A 26,703-nucleotide genomic window follows, 5' to 3' on the forward strand; every position below is an offset into this window, starting at 1 on the left:
GGGAGAACATGCCATAGGATGTGGCAGGTGAGCATTCCAGCCTAACTGGGTTGCTGAGAGAATGGCAAGAACTGACTGGCCTTTATAATGATAGATGATTCTGGACCACTGGATCGCAACTGGATGATAGCATCCAGTTCCCAGCAAGGGAACTGCCTTCTTGCAAACATAGCAAGAATGCCCTGCTGCTTTCCTGAGAAGCTAGAGCTAGATGTAGGGAAGGGAAACAGAAAATAAGTGTAGTTGGGGAGCCAGAAGCAGCCAAGGATCACCTCTGCTTTGAACTGAATGAAGTTCAGAAGGAAGATGACAAAGAATGCTCCACAACTCCCTTCTCTCCGTCTAAAGAAACAGGGAATTATCATGTGAACCAAAGACTGAGATGGTAGCAGCTAATTCCACACCCAGCCTAAAGACAGTTGAAGGCCCAATCCTATCCAATTTTCCAGTGCCAGTGCTGCTGTGCCAAAGGGGTATGTACTGCTTCCTGTGTTGGGGAGTCAGTCACAGAAGCCTCCTCAAGGTGTGGGAACATTTGTTCTCTTACCTCGGGGCTGCATTGTGGCTGCACCAGTGCTAGAAAGTTGGATAGGATTGGGCATTGTAAGTTGCATTGTCAGCAGAAACAGAAATCACTTGTGGGAGAAGTTCAGAAGTATTAAAGTAAGATACTGACAACCTAATCCTATGCCCTCACCCCAGCCGATACAGCCATGCCAAAAAAGGTTTGCACTGTATCTTGAGGGAGGCAGTTCCAGAGGTCTTCTCTGGACAAGTGAACATTTGTTCCCTTACTTGGGGGGGGGGGAGGGTAAGCCTCTGCAGCACAGAGGAGTCTGCTTGGACCTGAACCAGCAAAATTGCTGGTGTAAGTCTGTGTAGGCCCAGAATGTGGGATTTGGTCTGGGAAAGGAGTTTGGATTTGGCAGCTGCTGTAACCACTGAACCATTCCTTCCCCAGCCCTGATCCATCCTCCCTGACCTCCATCATTGCCCCATTCCTTCCTCCTCTTCCAACTTACCTGGGTTGGTGGGTCTTTCCAGTGCTGTTGCTATGCACAAAGCTGCAGCAGCCTCCCTGCAAGCACTTTGGCAGCAAGTGGCTTTACACACTGTCGGGTGGCCTTTCAGCAACTGCTGTAAGGCAGATGCTGCTGACAGAACACTTATTCTGCCAGTGTTAATACCAAATCGGAGTGGACTGTGAGCTATCAAAGTTTGGCAAATGAGAAAGGGCCTTAATTCTAAAGTCTTCAGCCATATGAACAGACGAATGTAAATAGGCAGAAAACATCCAACAGCTATGCAGTGCCAGTCATGGAATGAAAGGTATATGAATTGGAGACCTGTCTCTAGACACATGCCAGGATCCATACCAGTTTTAACTGGATGAAGATTAGTGCAGAATGCACAGCCCATGAGGTCATGAGAGCACAGTGGTTTGACTCCATCAGGCCAATGCTCCCATGGTTACACTGGCTACTGAGTTGTTTCCAGGTGCACTTGAAGGTGCAGATTGTGACCCTTCAAGCCCTAGGACTAAAGTGTCTGAGGGGCCATCCCTTCCCATATGATTCAACCCCTGTGGACTAGGGGGTCCCTCATGTGTGTGCTATCACTTACTGAAGCCTGTTGGCAATGATAGGTGATCCTTCTCCGTGGAGGCTCAACAGCTATGGAATTGTCTCCCTTTTAGCTGAAAACTTTCTCTCCCTATTGGCCTTCTGGCAGGAAATACAACACTTTATTTCATCAAGTTCTCCCACACTGGATACAGTTCTTCTCAGTTGTCTCTTCTTTTTAGCGCTCTGTTGTTAGGCCTAAAAACACCCTTGTTTTTAGGCCTGTTTTATTGTATAGTTTTACTGCTTGTTTTTACTGTATTGTGCCTAATTGATTCTAAAAATTATTTTTATTAAATTGTAAGCCACCCTGAGAACTCCACATTGTGGATAAATTCTGTATATAAAACCTTCCTATTCACTTGTTCTGTCCATAGGTGCAAAAGCACAAGACTTTACTCTTAGGGTGCACTAAAGACAGTGATATTTACATGAGTAGATCATCATCAGTTTATGACTTATGAAGAATGTCCACAAATTTAGTTCTAAACATTCTCATGCTGCTTGTTGCCAGAATGGTAGAGCAGTGTGCAAGCTTGTGTTTAGAGTTAAATATTTCAATTTGAATAATGCTGGGAGAGGAAAAATCTGGAGTAAGGGTTTGTTTGTGTGAAAGGCAATCTGATTTATCTGTGCTACCCAGATATTACTAAGACAAAACACTCCACTATTATACATTATTTCCTAACAAACATTCCTATAAAATTCAAGAATCACTTGTACTGTTTCAACATTCTACACATTTACAGTGTATCATATTGTCTCCATCCAGAGCTGTAGGTGGCTGCTTCTTCCCCAAAGTGATGGCATTTCTAAACAATTCAAGACAAATGGGAAAACCTAATTCTGCATCTTCTGTATACTAAAACATCACGGTGATAATTCAAAAGTGTTTTCTGCTGTATACTACCTAAATGCATAAAACATAAATTCACAATTCTGTACTTATTGCTGGCAATATTAAGAGCTGATAGGATTCTAAAATGAAGGGACCAAGAAAGCAGCAACAAATCTGAAAGAGGAAGGTTAACTTTTTAAATGAATTCTCACAAAAATACTCTGAAAAATTAACATTATTCACTCCATATACTGATATGGTGCTTTGGAGCATTTCCAGAAGATTTTCTACAAGAATCATGTTCTTATGCTGCTCTTGAGAAAATGATACAGAGCATAAGGCACTTGTGCTAACCAGAATGTTGGATATTGCAAATAAAGGAGCTCAATGCAGTACACGGTAACAAAAATGAAAGTGACAATCTTAGTCATTGATGCCATGTGCCTCTTGGCTCCGCATCTCAATCTTTTCCAACCCCGCAGCATTCTGTGCTGGAAGAGATTTGTTTGAATTTTTGTCTTTCTTGATATGGTTATCCAGATCTGCAGCTTCCATCCACGTATTGGTCAGTGGTTTTCCCAGAGTTTCTGGCAGCATCAGTGTTAACATTCCACTCAAAAATGCCATGATTCCAACAATTAACTAGAAGAAAACAAAATGTTGTACAATTGAAGGGTGTTAATTGCAATGAAGAATGAAACAAGAGGCTTTCATTACTATAGTTTCAATGATGAGCTTAATTACCATATTAGTGCTGAGCCAAAATAGGTTGCTGAGCCAAATCCATTAATCCCTGCAAGAAATATTGATGTAAAATATTTTACACTTTACCAAAGTGATGTAAAATCTATCCCCCCAGACAATGTTTTTACATCACTTTGGTAAAGAGTGTGGAAGTGTTTGCAAGGGGATGGTTGCTGGGGGGGGGGAGAAGGAACATGTCCCCCTTGCTGAAGCAACCGAACCACCTTGGTCCAGTTGCATGTCCAGTTGTATTGTCCAGTTCTGGTTGCCGCATCTCAAAAAAGACATAGTGGAAATGGAAAAGGTGCAAAAGAGAGCGACTAAGATGATTACAGAGCTGGGGCACCTTCCTTACGAGGAAAGGCTACGGCGTTTGGGCCTCTTCAGCCTAGAAAAGAGACGCCTGAGGGGGGACAGGATTGAGACATACAAAATTATGCAGGGGACGGACAGAGTGGATAGGGAGATGCTCTTTACACTCTCACATAACACCAGAACCAGGAGACATCCACTAAAATTGAGTATTGGGAGAGTTAGAACAGACAAAAGAAAATATTTCTTTATTCAGCGTGTGGATGGAACTCCTTGCCACAGGACGTGGTGATGGCGTCTAGCCTTGACGCCTTTAAAAGGGGATTGGACAAGTTTCTGGAGGAAAAATCCATTACGGGGTACAAGCCATGACGTGTATGCGCAACCTCCTGATTTTAGAAATGGGTTATGTCAGAATGCCAGATGCAAGGGAGGGCACCAGGATGAGGTGTCTTGTTATCTGGTGTGCTCCCTGGGGCATTTGGTGGGCCGCTGTGAGATACAGGAAGCTGGACTGGATGGGCCTATGGCCTGATCCAGTGGGGCTGTTCTTATGTTATGTAGTTGACAAGCAGCAGAATGAATGAATGAATGAATCTGCATTCACTGTGAATACTGTCCATCTGCAGTTTTCCATGGAATGCACATTCCCAGTCGCATTTTGCCACAACATATAACAAAATGCAACAAGAGCTGGGTCAAGCTAAAAAAGTCTTGTTGTGCAGCACTGACTGGCAATGAAACAAGTGGGAATAATCTTATATGTGGAAATGTGCATATTTGGCGTTACCGCACTATAAGCTCCTGAGACTGCAATAGGCACTGCCTGCAGATCTCCAAATCTATCCTGTTATTTTTAAATGAAAAAGGATATTCTCAGAACACTAAATTCCACACGTATCCAGCAAGATTGCAGCTGAGCAATACATTAAGCCCTGACTAGGACTGCAGAGTTAAATAAATGATAGTAGTGTCTGCTTTGCACTGACTGAGTCAAAGTGGGTTATGCATTTAATCTCAGAGATGGAAACAGTGAACAGTGAACAGCACTGGCCCCAAGCCAGAGATAGCTGAGCACAACAGCTGACTGTTTGCATAGTCAGCCATCCAACAGTCAATAGCCAGGTTTGATGAAGCTATTAAAACAGGCACTTACCTGTGGCATGAAGATCCAAACACTTGACAGATAGACACAGAAGGGTGCCACCACACTCCCTACACGGCACATCATGCTCCCACTCCCAACAGCAAGGGACCTTAGCAGTGAACAGAACACCCATTTGGTATTAAGAATGCTGTAACGGAGCACATTTCACAGAAGAAAACCAGGGAATAAAATTCTAATTACAAGAAGAAACATTTTCACCTTACCTGACCACCGTGGGATACAGCTCTGCTGTATACAGGTAGATAAGGCCAAATGCAACACCTATTGCAAACTTTCCAGCCATATTTGCTAAGATAGTGAGTATGCTGAAATCCTGTTAAGAGAAAACCAAATATATAAATGTATGCTGCATTCCAGCAGCACAGCTGCATTGGTGAGGGAGGGAAAAGATAGGATTGGGTGTTAGTAATGTAGTACCAGCACTATGTTTATTCATTCATAGAAAACATTTTTGATGAAGGCTCTAGAGCTGCTGTTGTGGGCCAATGGGTTAGCAACCAAAAGTCTATATAAACATTTGCAGTTAGTTTGCAAAGAGGTGTTCCAGATTCACTGATGGAATAATGCCCCCTATTAAGTACAAATATTTCTAGTATTTATGCTTCAATCCTTTAAGCCAGTGTTCTTCAGCCTTGGGGTTGGGACCCCACTGGGTTGTGGCAACTTACAGGAATGAAAAAGATTGAAGACCCCTGGACTAGAGCACCACCAGGTACAGGGAGAGACATCTGGTGTACCCCTTCAGGTACCAAGAGATTGTGTCCCAGTCCTGCTCAGGTTCTTAACAACTGTGCTAAAATAGCTTCCATTAGTGCCAGTCTTCATGGTAACTTTTTCTGCTCTAATAAGAATACAGTTGTGCATCGCTTAAAGACAGGATGCGGACTGGCACCCTCGTCATCAAGCAAAGCTTGACATTAAATAAAGCCTCTGAAGCCGAAGCCTCCCAAGTGGCCAAAACGGCTGAGCAACATGACTTCTGGTTTCCTCGGAAAACCAGAAGTGACTTTTTTCATCTTATAAGGCATTGAGAGGCCCAGGAAAGCCAGGCTTCCCCAAGACTCCGAAAGCCTGATTAGGTGAAAAAAGTCACTTCTGGTTTCTTCAGGAAACTGGAAGTCATGTCTTTTCAGCTGTTTTAGTCATTCAGAGCCTTGCAAAGTCAGTTGGATGCACACTGCCTCTGCGAGGCTCAGAAAAGCCTCCCCTCAGCTTTGGAGGCTTGGGGGCGAGGGGGACAGGGACCAGTGATAGCCATCGCATATGCAGGTTATTGCTGGTCGGTACATCGCTAAGCAACATTCACCTGTATTTGGCTCTAGTGAACAGTCCTGGGAGAGTCTTATGGTGGCAGAGAGTGGGTCCTTGGAGTGGGATGGGATAGTGGAGTCCCCAGTCTCATACTTTATTATTGGGTTGTAGCATGAAAAAGGTTGAAGACCACTGCTTTAAGCCAAGGTATCTACAATGTTTTACAACTGTTTGCAATGTCAGCTCAGGATATCACTCCAGAATTTCTGCAGTACTGACAACGCTGCTAGATGCAGCTATTGAATGACACAGAATTGGGCTGTAACAGGGGTAAGACTGGAGACCATTCATTTCTATTGCATTCTGGCCCCTTAGAGGCCAGCTATACTGGTGCAGTCTTTCAAACTGAATGTGCACTAGTGACATTACACAACTGAATTGTAAACAACAAGCAGCATCCCATCAAGGACTTGAGTTTCTTGTCTTGCATTGGATGTATCAGAAAAAGGCCCACTGTGTGCTGGACACATATCGATGCGATCCAGGTAGAAGTTACTAACCTGAGGTATCAGCATGATGAGGGCACAGATCACTGAGCTGGATAAGAGGAATGGGATTAGTGTGTTTCTTCTTCCCAGTTTGTCCATGCCTATGCAAGCAAAGACATATGCAGGAAGTTCCACGGCACCTGCCATTAGACAATTCACATAAAAATAATTTAAGATGCATAAATATGGCTGCATGTATTCCTTTCCATCCTTCTGATTAATCCTCTGCTAAAACTGCTCACTCAATTAAAGGATCTGGTAAAGCACAGCAGTCAAGAGCATTAGCACTGAGAAATCTCTGGTTCAAATCTCAATTCAGCCTTAAGCAAGTCACTATGTGTCAGCCTCACCACAATCTGTCATATGGAGATAACACTAGGCTTACCTTAATAGAGTTGTACAGATGACTAAGATAATGAATGTGAAATGGAAAAGATAATTGGTTCTCCCTCCCTCTTTTGGTTCTCTCCCCATTTTGTACTGCAAATTCCTTGGAAGCAGGGAGCTGTCTATGTCACTGTAAGTTATCATGGACACCAATGGCAAATATAAACAGTGTGAATGTAGACAGGGAAAAATAGAGGTATTATTGAGCATCTTTCCCATTTATTAAAGGAGGGTGGCCTACACATACACTAATATGCAAAAAAACTCAAAGCCCTGGGGCACCTTATTCCTAAAATTTATTGCGGTTTTCATGAGAGGGTTGCTTAAGAAAACTAACATTATGCTAGACTTTCTTGTATACAGTTTATTATAAATTCTCTCAGCAATATATAAAAATTCATCTTTCATTGCACTTTTTTGCATTATTGTCTCCCAAGTATCTTACAAGTCAAGCAAGTGCACTCAATATAACTACCAATCCATAAAAACCAAATAGTTGCAACAAGCATGCGCACGTGCGCGCACACGCACGCACACACACACACACACACACACACACACACACACACAGAGAGAAAATGATCCGGTCAGCCCAGGACAAAAGTACAGTGAAAAAGCCACCTTTCTGTCTGTAATTAACAGGGCTGGCAACTGATTAAAGGTTTTTAGAAGCATGTGCCAAACTCAGCAGATCAGCTGACACTGCTGTCTTAAACACTTGAGGCCATAAGTCAGGCAAACTGAAGTGCTTTCAAGACCTCTTGGCTTCAGTGAGAAAGTTAAACAAATGCTTAAATCACTTCTATTGAAGTCAGCTGGACCAGAGTACTTGACTTGGCGGGTCACTCTGAGAAACAGGAAGCTGGACTAGATGGACCTTTGGCCTTATCCAGCAGGACTCTTCCTATGTTCTTATGACTTTGACTGGATTGTGCCTATTGTTTGTGCATTCTGAATCAAGATACAGTCTGCCTGCATCTCACATGCAACTAACCTCCACAAATTCAAGTATACGTGCTTGTCCGTCCCCCCCAAAGTCAGAGAAAAATAATGGTTTAAGTAGGGCAGGCAATTCCACCTGTCATTTGACTTACTCTGTTTACACCCCAGAGCAGGCCTCAAACTAGAGAATGGAGGTGGTGTTTAATTTAAGGGAGTTTTAACTGTATTCGATTTTGGTTTTATGTGCAGACTTCGAAATGTAACCCTTGCGTAAGATGTGGGCCAACTGTATTAACCATAACTAACACTTGTGTTTATTATTGACATCAGTTCATGCAACTAAAGATTTTTAACCATCTGAAGTCTCCTGCTCCCTCAAATGACTCCATGCTTTCTCCTATTCTTCCCCTTATGCTTGGGACTATCTCCTGGAACAGCATCCCACAAGATGCTTCCTTGTTCACTTCCTTCAAATCTCTTCTTAAAAGCCCATCTTTTCTGTGGAGCCTTTGACACCATGCAACAGTCCCTATTCCTTGCTTGTAACTAAGTAGAGGTTGTGCCTCATTATCCACTGGGGTTCCATTCCAGAACTCTCCGTGAATTTAAAAAAAAGTGAATACAAAATCAGTGGAAAAAGACCCACTTCCAAATTCTTGCTCCCCATTGTTCCCCCAGAATGCATTGGTATAGATGCTATACCTCATTCAGCCATAGATGGGGTGAATAATGGAATCTAGCAGAATGAAATTAAAATTATTTAACAGCACGAAGGTGGGAAATTAGATTTTAGTGTTTTTTTTCTTGTTACAAGGCATTTAAAGATAGACCTCAGTATCAGTGGTGAATCAAATCAGTGGATACTGAGGTCCCACCTGTGTATACAATTCAAACAATCACATCTGCTTCCCCTGTTTACCCCTGCCTCCATCTTCCTTCCTTCCCCAACATGAGTCAATACACAGATTGTAAGCCCCTCAGGGCAGTGACCTCACTTTCACTCTGGATAAAGCACCATGCATGCTGATCGCACTGTACAAATAAATAAATAAATAAATAAATAAATAAATAAATAAATAAATAAATAAATATAGTACAATAAGTTCCATCAAACAATATTTACCTATGAGAAACAGATTTAAATATTCACTGCCTCCAAGGTTCACGGAACTGAGGGAGAATACATAATATCCTAAGCTCCCAGTGAACCAAACCAGCCAGACTGTAATGGTTCTTCTTGCAATTTGCCAGTTACGAAACAGATCTAAGATGCTGTGCTTCTTCATGGAAGAATTGTCATTATCACCCGTTCTGGCATGGGCTAGTTCATCTTGGACTGAACACAGTTCAGAAATTTTACAAGGAGTGCTTACTTTATTCCATCTTGCCATTACATTAATCACTTTTTGAGCTTCTTCATATCTTTCCTCTGTGAGCAGCCAGAAAGGGGTCTCTGGGAGCATCCAGCAGCACAAGACAAAAGGGAGCGTTGTTATGGAAAGGCATATCTGGTAGACCCACCAGGTCTCAGCCAAGTAGCCTACCAGGGCCACAACCATAACTCCCACAGCAAAAAACGCATGAACGTGCATGGATGCCCATGTGCGGACCTTTATGCCAGTGTATTCAGTCACATAAACAAACACTACAACCAGATAGCCACTTGAAACCTGGGAGGGAAAAACAGAAAAAAGAAAATGGCTTCAGATGACTCTCTTTGGAGAGGAGAATAAGAATATGTGGCTTGTATTTCAAGGCTTGTAGATGCCCCAAGTTTCAAGAAGTTCAAGATCTGTGACAAACAGAAAAATGGTGACTCAGGAGAAAATCAAGCAACAGCACTGGATACAAATATGGATGCAGTCCAGCTAGCAAGAGTGAGTGTGACAAAGTGCTTAGACCTGGACTAGAGACACCTGGGAACAGAGGTTCTCTTAGCATGAAACTAGGAATTGGTAGCCAGTCATATCTCTCAATCTAGCATATCTAACAAAGTTGTAATGTAAAAAAAAAAAAAAAGGCAGTCACTTGCGACTACCCCTCTCACCAACCCCTCTCATAGCATGGAGGATTGCAGCAGGAAATGGAATGGCTGAAAATCAGATAGGGGCACCTTCTGCGGAAGAAACTTATAGAAAGTGCCTGTCCAGGCCTCTGCATTTTCAGTTGCCACCCTCACACTAGCAAGTGGGCTGGCATCCTCTGGTAAGGGCAGTGACTGAGCATAGGTCAGGTCATGCTCAGCAGAGGTGCCCTGGGTGCTTCTATTCAGCACAGTCATGTCCCATGCTTTCTTCTCCTGCTCAGAGTAAGGAAGGGACGAGTGGAGAAGGGCAGTCTTTGGCTGTGCTTGATGCAGGCACTTGTCATTTGCCAACCAAATTGTGGAATGTTGCTTCTGAACTATTTTTAGCCATTTCTCCTCTCCCTGCAGCCCTCATATAGTGTCTTGTTCCAAAGGGTTCCTCACTCTCAGAACAGGGATTTTTGCTGAGAAGGAACTATTATGCAGGGAGGAACAGAAAAGTCCCTTTCTGACTTGCATGAGCAGGATACAACCCATTGTGAGAATTCAATGAAACCACTATATTGCTGCCTTGAGATGAAGTGTTTTAGTCCTACTGGAATCCTATGAAACCCGTTTATTTTTATGCATATATCACTTTAATTTCAATCCAAGTAGTCCAACTTAACTAGTTTGGGAATTGCAGCTATAGGGTTTATCTGAAGGGTTAATGATTTACTGCTTTCAAGGCTCCACAATGTAAAACAAAATACAACTGGGTTCTTACCATAGCAAGGAGGAAGCGGACAACCAGAAAACTATAGTAGTCAAAGGTGAATGCCACTGCAATGCCAAATATAAACTGGCCAGTGCTTGTGAACCATATGACGTGCCGTCGACCCATTCTGTGAAGCCCAAGAAAAAGACAAATTGTAATAACAAATACTGCATTAGCTATAATAATAATACAGTGCTGCATCACTTGAATTAAAGAGCAATAATCAAGTCCCACCAGTACTATTCAAATTGCTACGCTTTACCATATGATTCTCTGTTTCTATACTGCACTTTAGATGCAAACACCAGGGTAGAATGAACGGAACTAAAAGAACTGGGATAAAATATATTTCTATTCTTCTCCTTTGAAAACAAAGGGACTGACCCCATTTCATAGTTTCACAATGATCTTCACATTTCTGTTCTAGCAAACATAATAATCCCTTTAAGTTATTTTCATACTTGCCCAGTGCCCACTGTAGCTAATAACAATGCAAAATGATATTAAAGGCCATCCAGCTGACCCATGCAGTGGTGTCACTAGGGGGTTTGAGGGGTGCGGGCCGCACTGGGTGATGCGCCAGAGAGGGCTGATGCGCTAACATCACGGCAGGGAGGGCTTTAGGAACCACCCCATCATGCCAAACACCATTGGATGTGGAATGTCCAGCGGAGTACAATGCAAAAAAACAGAATTGAAATAGCTCCTTTCCTTCAAAGCTTATAGCCAAAAAGCCAGAAAGAAAAAGTGAATGGATCCCTATGGAAAGTGAAAGTGAGCCGTATCGCGCATTTACTTGTGGGTAGGCGTACTTGCCATAGTCTATCAGAAAGGGCAGGCTGAAAGAAATCCAACGACACCAGAACGGTCCTGATCCAATAAATGCAGCCCCCAAAAACACCAGAGAAAGAGGTCCCCCCTCCCAGCTGCGAGTCTATTGAGCCCTATGGAAAGCAAAGCAGCCTCACAGTTGCGTTTACTCGCAAGTAGACAGACATGCCTTGGCTGGTGGTCAGGCTAGACAAAGGGGAATGTGAGGACACCAGAATGGTCCTGATCCGATGGAGCTGGAGTGCAACAAATGCTCCAGAAGGTAGCCTCCTCTCTCCCCCCCCCCGCCACTAAAAAGGACAAAAAAAAAAAGAGGCTTGAACTGATAAGGGGAATGTTTTCTATTTTGCACTTGCAAAGCCAGGTGGGTCTTTATCTTGATATGCCTGAAATAGAAGAACTTAGAACTGGGCACTGGGGAGGGCTGGAAATATCCCTGATTCTTTTTGGAGGGGTGTTATTGCAGGCAGACTACAGAGTAAGCTCCATTGACCACTATGGGACTTACTTCAGATTCACTTGATGGAACAGGACTGGCTCCCCCTTATTTAAATATTTCTTTTATTTTAATTTAATTATATATAAGTATTTATTTTAATTTGCTTGATGATGTCACTTCTGGCCATGACATCACTTCCAATGGGTCCTGGACAGATTGTCATTCTAAAAAGTGGGTCCCAGTGCTAAAAGTTTGAGAACTGCTGCAATAAGGTGTTGGTAAGTCAACACGGGTGTGTGTGTGAGAGACTCTACAAGTTTTCAAAATCACTAAAATCAGAGTCTGGAGGAATAATACCATCTTGTTATATATCAATTAGTGCGTAATTTCATGCAGAATGAAACAAAACAAACCGCATTGAAATATCTGTGGTTTGTTTCATTGCACTCTGCATGAAATTACGCATTGATATATCAATCCTTTCTAACAATCTAACAATCTTTTGTTAAACCACATTGAAATATCTGTGTTCTAACAAAAGATACAGCCAAAAAACCAGTGGGGTGAGGGTACCATCACCACCACCTGGGGCGTTGCCCCGCCCACTGCATGGGGTGACGTGCAGGCCTCCCACACTGGGTGACACAAATCCTAATGACACCACTGGACCCATGCCCTTTCTTGGCAGCTTGAACACTTTTGCTCTGAACCAGCAAAGATGTCTAGAAGTGGGTCCCCTTACTGGATCAGAAACTGTGCATGCCACCAGGTCCTAAGTGCATATAAGATCCTTCCCACATCCCCATAGCCAATGCCTGCATCTACGGTTCCAGTCAATGAATGGATATTACAGGGGATTGTATCCTCAGTTCTTATGGTACCAGTACTGTGTTTGAAGTGATAAGGGCAGGGGCAGTAATACACCTGTTGGCATTATGCTGGTCAGTAGGTACACCTTGTAGATGAGTATGCACAGCACAGCCACAAAATTCACTAGTACACTGCTGGGCACATGAACTGTTGGCCAGGGACCTGAGACTACATAAAGAGAATTCGCTTTTTCCAAGACTGTTTTTGATTATTGCAAAACATACCCATAAACTCAGAGACATGCACTCCTGCAAGCAAGTACACCAGCATGGAAACAAAATTACATCAGATGTCTTTTGTCAGAATTCCTTATTATTGCAGCTGCTCATCCAGCTGGAATTGTACTCCTTCTCTCCATGGAGCCCACATCAAGAACCAGCAGGTTGTAAGGAGCAGGAGGGGGAAAGCTATGAGACCAAGACCTTCACATATTTGACAAAACTTATTTTCTGCTTTTCTATCTTCCTTTTCACATCCCCATCTGTTCTTTTGACAGAGGTGGAAGTGGGGAAAAAGAATTGTGCATTGGATTGCAAATCAGGTGCACATGAATCTGTGTGCGTGCAACTAAGTTAGGTAGTCTGCTTAAGGGCCCAATTCTATCCAACTTTCCAGCAGTGACACGGTTGCAATGAAGCCCAGAGGTAAGGGAACAAACATTCCCTTAACTTAAGGAGGCCCCCATGACTGCCCACCCACAGCAGAATGCAGCGCATGTCCCATTGGCATGACTACAGCGCCAATAAAGCTGTATAAGACTGGGCCCTAAATCCCATGAAATTGAATGAAACCTACTTCCAAGAAAGTGAGTTTTGCATTGTAGCCTCAGGGCCCAATCTGAATTAAGTGTTCCAACAGCAGAACACACGTTTCACCAGCAGAAATGCTGCTATGTGGCTATGAGACAAGGCTGGCAGTGGTGTGCATGTGCCAACAAAGGACCTATTCACTGCAAGTGCAGGTAAGTTGGAGGCTGGCAATGAAGAACAGGGCAGGGAACAGAACAGGGAGGAAGAGAGTGGATCCCAGCAGCACCAGAATGTACACCAGAATCCTATCCCTGTTATTTCCCCCATTCTTTCTCCCTTACTCTCCTCAGTTCTGTGTCAGCAAAATAACTGGTGCAGATCTGAGGAGACCCATTGGGGCAGTGGAAGCTTGCCCCAAAGTAAGGGAACAAATGTTCCTTTATCTCAAGGAGACCTCTGCAACTGCCCTTTCCTGCAGGATGAAGCGTGCGCTTTGTTGGTGTAGCTGCAATGGTGGGGGCATTTTAGTTAGAATTGGGCTGAAAATACTGCGTCACCTGGAGCTTACAATGGAAAAGCAATGACAATAAAATCTTTGTTCAATGGGACTTACTCTCAGGTAAGTTGTGTACAGGATTGCAGCTGAAGACAGTTTTGTATAAGTGAACTGATCACAATATGGTCAAATTAAAACACTTCTGTGTCTCATTGATTTCAGTGAGAGACAGAAAGTACTTGCTTTAGTCAATAACCCCATTTAAAGTGTTAGGACTTTGGGCTTTATTTTTTTCCAGATGCTTTTGACTTATGCATAATAGTATTTTGTTCACTGGACAAAACTGATTTTTAATCACATTTGGTATTTAATCAAAATTGGTATTTTTAGGCTAATCCAAGAATATCTATGTTCTTAAGGACTCTTAATAAGAGGCTCATCTGTTTTTAACTTAGGAACAAACAAAAATAGATGAATAGAACATGCTGTATAAACACAGAAGGGGTGAAGCCAAACAAGAAAAAAAAACCCAGAGAATTTCTCGCGGAGATAACAATATGTTTAGGGAGCAACCCCTCTGTGTGCTGCATGACAGTGGTCTGTAAAACAGAGATTGCACTGCCTATCTTTACTAATCACAAGGATATGGCCCCTTGACCACTTTGTTGTCTTATTGCAACGGGTAATGCCTTTTGAATTCAAATGGTATATAACTGAATTTGGTGAAATCTGTGTGCATTAACCATTATTAATACTAAGGACAATTTTAGTAAGTATATTTTAAAATCAGATCTTGCAAAGTCTTAAAATGATGAGAATTGTTTGTCTTTTTTCCTCCTTAAAAAGAAGTCCCATATAGAACAAGGCAGTGGCGTATCTGGGGGTCCTGGCGCCCGGGGCAGCCCCCAGATTTCCACCCCCCACATACCTTGTCCCCACCCCACACACCTTTTCCGCCCCCACCCGTGACCCGGAAGTAATTGCAGTGACGTCATCCTCACCACAATTACTTCCGTGTGGCTACTTCCTCCATTCCCCCTTTGGAAAAAAGGGGGAATGAAGGAGGCAGCTGAGGCCCTGACGGAGTCTTCTGCGCCGCTTGAGTTCTCTGTTGGAGCACTTTGGAGCTGCTGGAAGTCCACCTGTCTGGGGCGCTGCTTCCAGCAGCCCCAGAGCACTCCAAAGGAGACCTCCTCACCGCTTACAAGAGGCACAGAAGCCTCTGTCGGGGCCAGGGAAGCCCAAAGTGTCAGCGTGACATGAGTCACATTAGCGTTCTAGGATGCGCTCTCACTGCCTCTGGAGGCCTCAGAGTGGGCAAGGCGCCTGGGTCAGAGCATCAGCGCCGACACTCTAAGCCGCTCTCTCGCTGCCTCCGGAGGCCTCAGGGGACAGTGAGAGGGCAAGGTGCCTGGGTCACAGCATGAGCGCTGATGCTCTAGGCCACCCTCTCGCTGCCTCCGGAGGCCTCTGGGGACAGCGAGAGGATGAGGCGCCTGGGCCAGAGCATCAGCGCCAACGCTCTAGGCCACCCTCTTGCTGCCTCCGGAGGCCTCCAGAGGCAGCAAGAGGGCAAGGCACCCAGGCCAGAGCATCAGCTCGACAGGAGTCGCACTGATGCTCTAGAGCGCCCCTGCCCTCTCCTCCTATAAAGGAGGAGGTGCGGGGGTGGCCCAGTCAGGTGCTGAGTTGCTGCTGGAGAGGCAGCTTCTTGCTGCCTCTCCAGGAGAGCTCCTGGGCACCCCTCCTCCATTCGGAGGAGGCTTTTTTTAAAGGGAGAGCAGCCAGCAGAGGTGCCAGCTTCTCTCCCTTTAAAGGAAAAAGCGGGCGGCCAGGCAGCGGGGGGGAGGCACCCCTGGAGGGTCTGCACTTGGGGCTTTTGTCCCATTTGCCCCCCTGTAGGTCCACCAGTGGTTAGTTTTATACATTGCCTTGGAAAGCCTGCAGCTGAAATTATCTGAGCAGCTAAGTAAAACAAAGACCAAAAATAAATAAATGAAACTGAATATTTTGATTTCATTGTTCATACTGGCTGAAGCGAGAATAAAAATTTAGAACATGTAACAACTTCAGTTTAGCTTTCCCCCTAGTATGTGCCCTGCGTTAATTGTTGGGAAAACCTGGGGCTATGGTTGCTTTGCTAGTACCTGAAGCAGCCATAGTGATCCATTGTGAACTGTTCACAGACCACTCCACAGATACCAATTTCCACAGATAATCAAATTCACAGAGAGGACTGCCCCCCCCAAACTAAAAGTGCCTTTTGGAAGCTTTTGGCAAGCTTCCTGAAGCACAAGGAGATCATGCGCTGCCTCCCCGCACCTCAGAAGGACTGCCAGAGCTTTCTGAAAGGCACTTCCAATTTGGCAAAAAACCAGACATGCCTTTGGGACACCTCCAGGAGACTTTCTGGGGCCTGAGTGCCTCAAAACACCTTCTGGTCGCATTCAAGAGGTCATGCGAGGCCTTCCAACACAGGTTGGCACATACATTGAGTAAAATCCACAGGTGCCAAACCCACAGAGAAGGAGGGTCCACTGTACTTGTGCAGTGCACCTACTCTCTAACTAGGACATTCAAAAGACATTGTTATTTAGATCAGCCTTCTGAGTCCATGTCTTTTAAATATTGGATATTGTGGGTTTTTATGCTGGTTAGTTCTTATGAGTCTGTACACCCCACCCCACCCTTTGTTACTGACTGCTGAGGCAAAAGGTTTTTGGTTTTGGTTTTTAATGTGATATTTTAATGTTGACTTTTTTAGAGGATATTTATAATGTTTATTGTGGTTGTGCAACTGTAAGTTGCTTTTGATTCCCTTTGGGGAGGCAGTGGATTATAAATTAAATAAATTATGTAATTTAGATTGTGTGGTCTGATCTGTGGATAACTATGTGTTGTAGGAGAAGGGGATTGATGAAAATGGCCCATTGTTCACTTACAACTTGGGCTTCTGGACTCTTTCTAGCAATACCTTGCCATAAAAGGTAATGTATGCCTTCAGAAAGAATGGGCCAATTCTGAAAGTAGGTTGATAGATGGTTTCAGGCCCTAGGGCAGGCAAGAAGAAGCTACCCAAGTATCATTAGACCCACCTGGCATGTCATTTAAACCTGGTTGTCTTGCCTTTGCATGCAGTGTTATGACACCAGGAATGTATAGCTCAGGTGAGGACTGTGCCAAGTGTGCATGCAGTGTTGGTACACATGCCTAAGACCCTGGTTGAAATGAGACACCAGACAGATGCAGCGCCACATTTGCAAGTTATTCTTGCCTGCCTGGTATCATATTTAATTTGATCCGAGTGTGAGATATGAGCAAGTGAACAGCATACGTACTATAAATCAAGACAGGAGGGGAAAGGCTCACCAAAGGACAAAATACAAGATCAGAACTTGACCTAGGAGCTCCAGGGTTAAGAGCAAGGAAGTGTTATGTTCATTCATTCACTGCTACAAGGAGTTCCATCAGGTTGTCTCAAAGCCATCCAATGAGGATGGCTTTGAGAACTTACCCATTTGGGGAAAATGGGTAAGGGTTTTGAACCCTGGCCTCCAAGGCAGCTTATAGCACACTATGCATGTTTACTCAGAAGTAAGTCCCAGAATGTTCAGTGGGGCTTACTCTCAGGAAAGCATGCACAGGATTGTTGCCTTAGATAATTTCAGTACTGTACCTGTCAGCAATATCACCAAAAATCAGGGCCCCAAAAAGGACTCCCAGCATGAATGTAGGCTGTGTTAGTTTTGCAAGCCATTCCCTCTGGCAGACCAAATCCCACTCTGTAACAATGGTGCTCTGCCATTTAGTCCGGTCATAGATGAATCCATCAGTACACGGGAATTCAGTCTTGTTGCCATGGTATTCATAAGTAAAATCCAAAGCATCCTCTCGTCTGGACCTGCTGCAATGATTAAGTTCCCAAACAGCTCCATCTTCCAGCTGGACCAACATATAATTTTGTTTCAATGTCCAGAGCGTCCAGGCATCCTCTATTCTTGACCTAGACGAATTGTAAATCAGAACCCTACTCACATTTCCAGCAACATTACATATAAATTTTGGCGTAACAGCCAAGAAGACAGAAGCCAAGTAGTGGATGCCACAAGAAATAGCTTGAAAGACAGCTGCAAAATAAACCCATGCCTGATACCTGAAAAGGAAGAAAGAGATACATTCATTATCGCTGCGTTAACCATTTAAATTATATTTTGACATCATGAACATATTTGCAGACTTACAGCCCAATCCTATACATGTTTACTCAGAAGTAAGTCCCATTAGATTCAGTGGGCTTACTTCCAAGAAAGTGTGAATAGGATTGGGATTTTAAGTAAAATCCTGTTTACTTAAAAGGATCTTAATATCTAGGTGCTCAAGACCACAACTTTAACGTACTAGGGCAGTGGTTCCCAAACTGATGGGCTGCAACCCACCAGCCAGGGTAGCACTTGTCTGTCTCCTTAAGAGGTGGGGTGGGGGTATGGTCATGCACGACCTCCCCAGCTCTCAGGAAACCTTCTAAGGCCTTCAGAGGGCCTTTAAATGTCACTTTCTGGTTTTTGTCAGAAAACCAGAAGCGACATTTAAAAGTTCCTTAGAAGCCTCTGGAGGATCAGAGAAGGTGGCATGCAGCCCCAGATGTCAAGGTAAGGGGGCAACGGGGGGGGGGCAGCATTCTGCGGTCCTATCCCAGGTGGCCCAGAGGCCAAGATCATAAGTGGGAGTTTGACTTACTGAAACACTTCTTTCCAGAACAGGGTCAGCTCTCCAAGGTAGAAGACAAAAAGATTCATCAGAAACTATTTGTATAAGAACTATGGTCTGATTTAAGGAACTATAGCTCACGTTTGCCTTAGCCACTTCTTTTCCAGAATATCTCATCCTTCCCTGAGATAACAGACAATTTTGCAGAGATAACATGTTGTTTGCTGTTTGCCTCTACAGTTTGGTATCCAACTACTATTAGGACTTCTATTTCTGTAATCTAATCTTAAGAGCTCTTTTTTCTTATCCAAAGCCATTACATATTATCTTCTAATGAAACATAAGCAACCTTGAACCAATATTTTAAAAATTCATTCATTTTGTTGAGAATCACTCTGATTACTTGTTCAAATAAATTTATCCTGTGTTCTTATTTCTATCCTGTCAGATAGCATTCACTGCTATTGCTTTTCAAAACCATGAAGAAGGGTAGAGAAATCTATATATGTCGTTTTATTCCAATTGTTCTCCATTTATTTTAGTAAACCTCTTTTTATTTTAGTCTTTTAAAACCCCATTTATTTTAGTGTATTTTAAGTTAGAAAATGGTGTTATTAACCTTACACAAAAGTAAGCCCACTGCATTCAGTGAGGCTGAGGGCCAAATCCTATCCAACTTTCCAGCCCTGGTATAGTTGTCCTAGAGTATGTGCTGCATCATGTGGTGGAAGAGTAGTTATGGAGACCTCCACAACGTATGGGAATCATTGTTCACTTGCCTTGGGACTGCACTGTGGCTACACTGGAGCTGGTAAATTGAACAGGATTGGGCCCTTAGCTGTAATCCTATTTTACTCATGGAAAACAAACACTTCTAATTATAGTTTTTCTCCCTTAATTGACACTCAATTGACACTCAATTGACATCTAATATAAAGATTAAACATCTTGGACTGTGTCACTGAGCATTGTGACTACCAGACACCCATCTTGACTGAAGTTGTTCATGACATCCTCCCAAATTCCTAACCGTGATATTTACACCCTGTAGGCTGGTCTTGTTTTTTGTGCCCTGCTCCTCTTATTTATCCCTTGCATTGCTGCTATTTTGTATCAAGGAGCCATGGTGACAGTGCATTCCTTTGGGGCACTCTCCAGAGTTATATTTGACATAAGAAGTAATGGTAGTTTACATAGAATCGGGATAAATCTTCTTGGAATGCTGAGCTGCAGTGGTGTTGTGCTTCAGTCACTCTCACAGAAGCTCCTTCTGGGTTTTAACCCACTCCTCTTTAGCTCTTTCTTCTGAGGGGCAGCTACATTCTTATCGGTGGTTTGAAATTACACAAACAAGCACTTGCTCCTTTCCTTCTGCTTGGACTTCACTGGATTTTTACCAACTTCCTGATTTTTGACCAACTGTATTTTGGAGTTGCATTTGAACTGACACACTACGGTTTGTATGAATCCAGCAAACTCCAGCTGAAAATGGGGAGGGGAGAGCATGTGTACATATTGTTAATGCAAAGCAAAAGCATGGTTTGGCATTACATTTGAACTAAGTTTTGGCAGATTTGGGTCATGGACCTCAAAGCCACCCTAGGCAGAGATGCCAGCACAAGAAACAGGGAGCTAAATCTAGTATCTCTTTTAGAACACAGGGCACTTCCAATTATAAAACAATAAAAAAAATTGTTCTAAACATACCATATGTTAATAACTTGGATAATAAGAAAAAAAACTACATCAAACAGAATTATTCCACATGCATGTCCCAATTCTGCCTTTTCAAAAATGCTGATTCAGAATATGTTTACAGCCTGTTAGGATTCATGAATGATTGATCTAGGTGGCAACTGTTAAGCACACTTGCTTGGAACAAGCATGCCAATCCTATAAAGTTACTACAAACAGGAGATCAGCTACAGTTGCATTTTATCTGAAACAAATGTTTTGTTTTGCTGCTGTGCAAGCTCATTACAGTAGTGGTCTGCAGGGTTGTCCTCTCTGGATGGGTGTGAGGATAATCACATTTTCTCCCTTATAAAATATTGCTGTGCAAATGCCAGGAGACTATGACATCCTTGCAACAAAAGCACCATCTTTAGAAATGTCTAGAATCTCCCAAAACAAAAAACCAACAAGTTCTTATTTCACACCAAAAACAAAAAACCCCACAATGATCAATTCTCTGAAATGGCTTTAATAAAAGTATCACCACTTTAAACAGGTTAAAATTTGAGCCCAGAAATGGAGAGAAACCAGCTTTTCATTGGCAAGATGTTAACATTTTCCCCTTTAATCAGGAAGCCTCACACCATCCCAAAGAAGTTATTGGGCACCAAAATTAATACAGCTCTCCTTCCAGAGAACTTGACAACAAAGCTTTTTAAATTCAGACCAAAAGGTACCATTGAATAAGATAGACCTGAGGGGCGTTTTCAGAGGGAGCTCTACTAATAACAGGTCACCAAAGATAAGTACAGGTTAAAAAATAAACAGTATTTTTCTCACTAGACAACAAAATATATTTGTATACAAATATAAGTGAGTTTCTTTCTTTGAATTACAGAACTGTATGAAAAGAGCCCCAGGTACACATCACATCTGTCAGACTACAGAGGTTAAAATATTCAAAACAGATGCTTCTTTATGTGTTACTAGATGTCATGCAAGGCCAGTTTCATTTGCTTCTCAAGATGTTCTTTTTTTTTTTTAAATGAAAAGGTAAATAGTGGCACACATGCCTATTTCAGCTGATCGACAGAGCCAATTGTGTCTAGTCAGTAGAATAATCTCCAGGGTATATGCCATTCAGTTAAAAGATATTGGTTCCTGTATGACAGGAATAACATAATCCTCAATTAATGAAATTTAAAAGGTTACAGAAACTTCACTCAAGTGAAAAGGGACAGCGGTGAAAAATTCTTCTTTAAAAAGCATTGTTAAATACTTTTTCATGTTTTATTTTCTGAGGCCCAAAGCAGCAGGTATGAACTTAAAACATCATTAAAAATATTTCACTGAATGGCTACTATCATTTAGGCTGCAAACCTATAAGACTTACCTGAGAGAAAGGTTACAATCCTAAACACCGTTACCTGAAAGTAAGTACCACTGAATTCACTGGGCCTTACTTATGAGTAGATAACTTTCTTCTAGTTCTCTAGCTGAGCCTGTCGCTCCCAGCTTTCTGAAATTTAACTTCATCCTCTGCTATTCAAGTCTCTACCATTCAAGATCACGGCTAAGCTAAGCATCTGCTAAGTGTTCTAGTCTTGTGATATTCTTGGATTGTTTGAAATGAGCCATTTCATCTCTGTAATATATTCTTTACAGATACCTATTGGCAGCACTTCCCTGTTAACCGTAGTTCCCATACTTTTAAACAGAAGAGATCTGGGGCACAGTAAAAACAAATAGATTTATTTGTAGCCTCAATAAACCAGTTAGGCTTCAAGAAGCCACAATATTCATTTTGTGTCCCTGCTGTGAGAGACTAGCACCCCTTGGTAATTTGATACTTTGATAAAAGTCACCATACTTTTATAAAACGTATCCAAGACGAAATCTGATATACTTGACAGGTGTCCTTTACACATAAGATATTAATAACAAAAGCCATTAAGACATAATAATTTATGACCCAGATAAACTGCAATATATCCAGCCATATGAATACTGTTGCCTTCTTGGCTATTTATAAGTGCCAATATCTCTCCTTCTCCTACAGAAAGACACAGCTAACTCATCCAGTTTTCAGTCTCCTGGTGCTATTTATTTTCCTGGAACTTTGCAATTATGGGAACTTTCCCACTTTATGACTTGGATACATTTACATCCATCAGAATGTAAACCCCATTCAAGGCTACATACATACGTGTTCAGATGTTCTTGCTTTAAACAGGTTGTGACTGTTCCTCTGAGTTTGTTGGAAAGGATGAAAACACTGCACAGAATGCCTGGAATATCGACCAAACAGCATCTACTGACTTAATTATGTTATTGCCCCAAGCTTTGTGATGTTCTTGTAACACCACACAGGTATTTGGCAGTGCTACTGAGATAAGATATCACATGAATCAAACAATATTTTAGTAATTCAAGTAGGTGCCCATCAGTTGGCTCTTAAACAACTCTGTGAGCCCCAAAGCTATTTTCTTTATTTGGTTTATAAATTGTGAGTATTCTTTTGCAAGCTGCTCCTGAATCTACAACATGCAAAGGATTTATTCAAACACTTATTTCTGAACCCCCAAAACAGTTCAAAATGCCAGTAGCTAACCAGCATACTTTTCACAGACAATACTCCTGCATATGACAGAATAAGTAGTTTCGAGGTACAATCCATCTCACATTAAGCTTTTAAAACACAAAAATTACTTGTGGGGGGAAACAGTTCCATGGTTTCAATGGGGGAGTAGTCCTCAGGCCCACAGCATACAGCCATATGCCAATAAACTCTGTGCTTCAGCATTTGAAGTACAGTTTAATCACTATGGGTTCCCGCAGGGAGAGAAAAGCGGGACAGAAATATGGTAAATTAAAAAATAGTACATCTTTGAACAAGGCAAACAGTGTTTTTTTTTTTCTTTTTAAATACCAACTATCCCTTTAAGCTCAGCAAATACCACATGGATATTAGTTCAAAAACATGCAGTATCAGTTCAGTGGCTCAACAATAATTAAACTGTATGGGTGTGGATGTGGTTATCCCCTGGGGTTATCCCCTGAGGGCTGGGGATAAGAATAGGCCCTCAGTTTGGCTGTACTTGTCGTAAGAGGTGACTAAACAGCCACCGGGTAGATGGGACTCGATAGCCTGGGAAGGCAGCTCATCTGAGAGAAGGAAAACTCTGATCCCAAACCTCCACTGCCTTGTGGCTACATCCAGTTATGGAAAAGGCTTCAGGAGTCAACCTCGAGGCAAAATCCAGAGCCGGAGTCCCTGAGGCAGTTCATGGCTGAATACAGTCACGTTCTGGCAACTCCTGCAACGCCGCTGGAACCAACCGTATTGGCCTCTGCCTTTCCATTGGACCATTTCAGCGATGTGGAGAGGGGGGATTTGCTGCATGGGTAACAGCCTATCTTCCATACCTACTTTACCCAGGCTTCGCGCACTGGAGAGGACACTGTGTTCTGGAACCACCATTCAGAGCGTGACACCATAGTCTTCCGAGACTGAAGGATGCCAACAAGATGGATGTGGTTATGAGGTGTGGAATGAACAACCATATCTAAAATGCTGCTGGCAGCATAAATTAAAAATTATTACAAGTTGTACTCTGGGCTGAACAATTTCAGAGCTGACAAAACTTGACAGCTTTCAGATCCAGCATAGATGGAACTAAAACACAGAAGCTACAGTCTGAAGAGGGTTACAAAGCACTTCATTTGTTTGTTTGTGAGGGCCAAAGATACATAAGGCCCAATCCTAAGCCCCTCTCCTGCCGGTGTAGCTAGCAGTTTTACGGCTGTTGCAAAGCAAACTTTACGGCTTTACGGCTGTTTTACGGCTTTAGCAAAGCAACCTATGCCAACACATACTGAAGGTTCGCCTTCCATATACCAGAAAACAAACAGGCACCCACCAGAGCAAATAAGCTTGTGCAGGGGGTTGGAGGGAGGTGATTTAATGGGAGAGGGCAGAATGGGGAGGGGTGGGCAGAACCAGGCAGGGTCCTGGGGCAAGGAGAAGGGAGGATCAGGCCCAGGAGGAGGTGGGATCGGCCAAATACCAACCCCTTTCCCATTCACATAGTAATGCAGATTTGCAGCAGTGATGCAACTAGCACAGGTCTGAGTTGACCTATATTGGCTACTGGGACTTACTCCAGGGCAAAGGGACAAATGCAAGGGGATGCAGTCGAAGCCAAGCTGGCACCACACTGCTTCGTGTAGGTATTGAGATAGGATTGGGCTGCCCCTCACCTTAACAAACGAGTGAGAAAACCAAATGATACACATGAAATACATACTCAAAACAACCATACCATTATCACAAGTTCTTAACCACTATACCAGAATTCTGTCTGAGTTCACCTGTGGCATCGAGATCTAATTGAGCTTGGCAATTATAACTGTACCTAGCTTGAAGTACTCTTGCAGTAAAGATGAGATGACACGCTACTCCATAATGATTTTGTCAGGACTTTTTCCTTTCTTTTTACACAAAGCAGCCACTGAGCCTGCAAGCAGAGGACTGGCTGGGAAGGGGAAAGAGCTTCCTAGCCCTTTCCCTTTGCATCATTTTTTCCACTGAAAATTATACCCAAGTTGTATTTTACCTGCATCTTTCTCCAGTGGGGTAAAATTTAGCGCAAAGTTCAACAAAAAGAAAGCCCCACCCAGTTTCAAAATATAATGACTTGGTGTGCTCAACTATCAGACAGGGATCTCAACACCTGCAGTTTTTCTGCTTCTAGAGGAGAGTAGGAAGCAATACCTTCAGAATAGGTTTGATAGAAACAGTCATCCCTCAGTGGTAGAGCACATGCCTCACACACAGAAGGTCCCAGTCCCTGGGATTCCAATTCCTGGCATCACCAGTTAGAAGGGTCTCTAACAGCAGGCCTGAGAAAGCTCTCTCTCTCTCTCTCTCTCTCTCTCTCTGATCAAAGTAGAGAGGAGGGCTAGATGTGACAGTGGTCTAACAGGACAAGGCAGCTCCATACTAACCACAATGTTTCATATTAACAGTGAATACAACTTGTTCTCCTCTCCAATTACCTCCTTATATCTGTCATGAAAAACTCATGATTTTCAGTTGCAAGACATTCCAGCTGGGCAAATATATTTCACAGAGGTCACTCTGGTATCATATCACAGCAGTTCCCATTCATTTATTTAGAAAAGAACAAACTTCCTCATCCTCTGTCTACCTCCCCCCCCCCCCCGCTTTTGTGGGAAAGCAAGAGAGGGCAGAAAAATGCACCATCTTGGCTACCAGACTGCAGTCAGTCTGTCTCTCTCATACACTCCACAATGACCCCTCTCCACCTATGCTCGTAGTTTGCCCATCCATGTCACCACCCACAGGCAGCTATATTCTTCAGTTAAGCAATTTCTGCCTAATGTTGCATATACATAACAGGAACCAAATGTGTACTACCTGTGGGCTGGGCAAAAATTTAAGTCCCTGATCAGTCATTTACCAGGATCTAGATGGCTAAACTGTGCCACATTATGTTCTCTGCAACTCTAACCACTCAATTTTTAAAGTTTTTTTTTAAAGTTCTATGGGAAAAAAAACTTGCTACCAGATTTAACTTAACTGTACTGCCAATACAAATAAATATGCCGTGGCCCACAGACAACCGTACAGCCCTAGAGGCAAGCCCATATTCCAAGAACCTCTGTGAGTAAAGGCTTCCCACAACCTCCCCCTCTGCACACCAGAGCCACATGCCACATGCTCACACAAACACAGTTCTCCTAAACTCCTCCCCACACCCCGAATTTCACTCACGCCAACCTTTCACAACCAAGTCAGGGCTTGCTTCAGCACCAATATAAGAAGAGCCCCGCTGGATCAGGCCCAAGGCCCATCTAGTCCAGCTTCCTGTATCTCACAGGGGCCCACCAGATACCCCAGGGAGCACACAAGACACCACCTGTGTCCTGGTGCCCTCCCCTGCATCTGGCCAATTCTACAAACGTTCCTCTGAGCATGTCCAGAAAGTTTCCCCAACGAAGAGCAGAACTGGGGTTCCCCACGCCTCTACTTTAAGGGGCCGAGTCACTGGGCTCACACGTGCTCCCCACCCGGTCTAGAGTCAGAGCCAGGCCAGTTCTCCACTGCCTGCGTTCCCTACAGCCGCGTCCGACGAGGCGGTCTCTGCCCCGCTACCCATGACTCTTGGTGGGGACGCCGCCCTCCCCCGCGGCCACGTGCCTCTCCCTCGCACCTCCAGTGCCCCAGACAGGCCACTCCTCGCCAGCGGCGCCCCGCGGACCCCCTTACCTGCCACAGTGTCCCAGGGAGTCAAAGAGGAGCTCGAAGTTGCCAGCCAT

The 26,703-nt window shown here is 43.4% G+C and overlaps 1 protein-coding gene across 1 annotated transcript; it reads right to left on the reverse strand.

The window, feature by feature from the left end:
- Positions 1-2,812: 2,812 nt before the first annotated feature.
- Positions 2,813-26,703, reverse strand: SLC22A16 (solute carrier family 22 member 16). Its single transcript, XM_066610631.1, has 8 exons — positions 26,654-26,703; positions 17,657-18,133; positions 10,605-10,722; positions 8,936-9,482; positions 6,496-6,623; positions 4,888-4,997; positions 4,673-4,772; positions 2,813-3,102 (listed from the first exon to the last, which is right to left on the reverse strand). Exons 1-8 carry the CDS (start codon positions 26,701-26,703, stop codon positions 2,884-2,886), a joined length of 1,749 nt encoding a protein of 582 aa, XP_066466728.1. The 3' UTR covers positions 2,813-2,883.

This window comes from Tiliqua scincoides, chromosome 1, assembly GCF_035046505.1.
Source record: "Tiliqua scincoides isolate rTilSci1 chromosome 1, rTilSci1.hap2, whole genome shotgun sequence".
Taxonomy (NCBI): Eukaryota; Metazoa; Chordata; class Lepidosauria; order Squamata; family Scincidae; genus Tiliqua; species Tiliqua scincoides.

Bases quoted from the DNA above. Each gene is read 5' to 3' on its own strand.
- SLC22A16 (XM_066610631.1), bottom strand. From the start codon at position 26,703: ATGGCTGGCAACTTCGAGCTCCTCTTTGACTCCCTGGGACACTGTGGC. The intron at 10,723-17,656 runs GTACAGTACTGA...TGGGCTTCACAG, and splicing joins TTTGGTGATATTGCTGACAG to AATGGGTCGACGGCACGTCA. The intron at 4,998-6,495 runs GTTAGTAACTTC...TTCTCTTAACAG, and splicing joins TCATCATGCTGATACCTCAG to GATTTCAGCATACTCACTAT.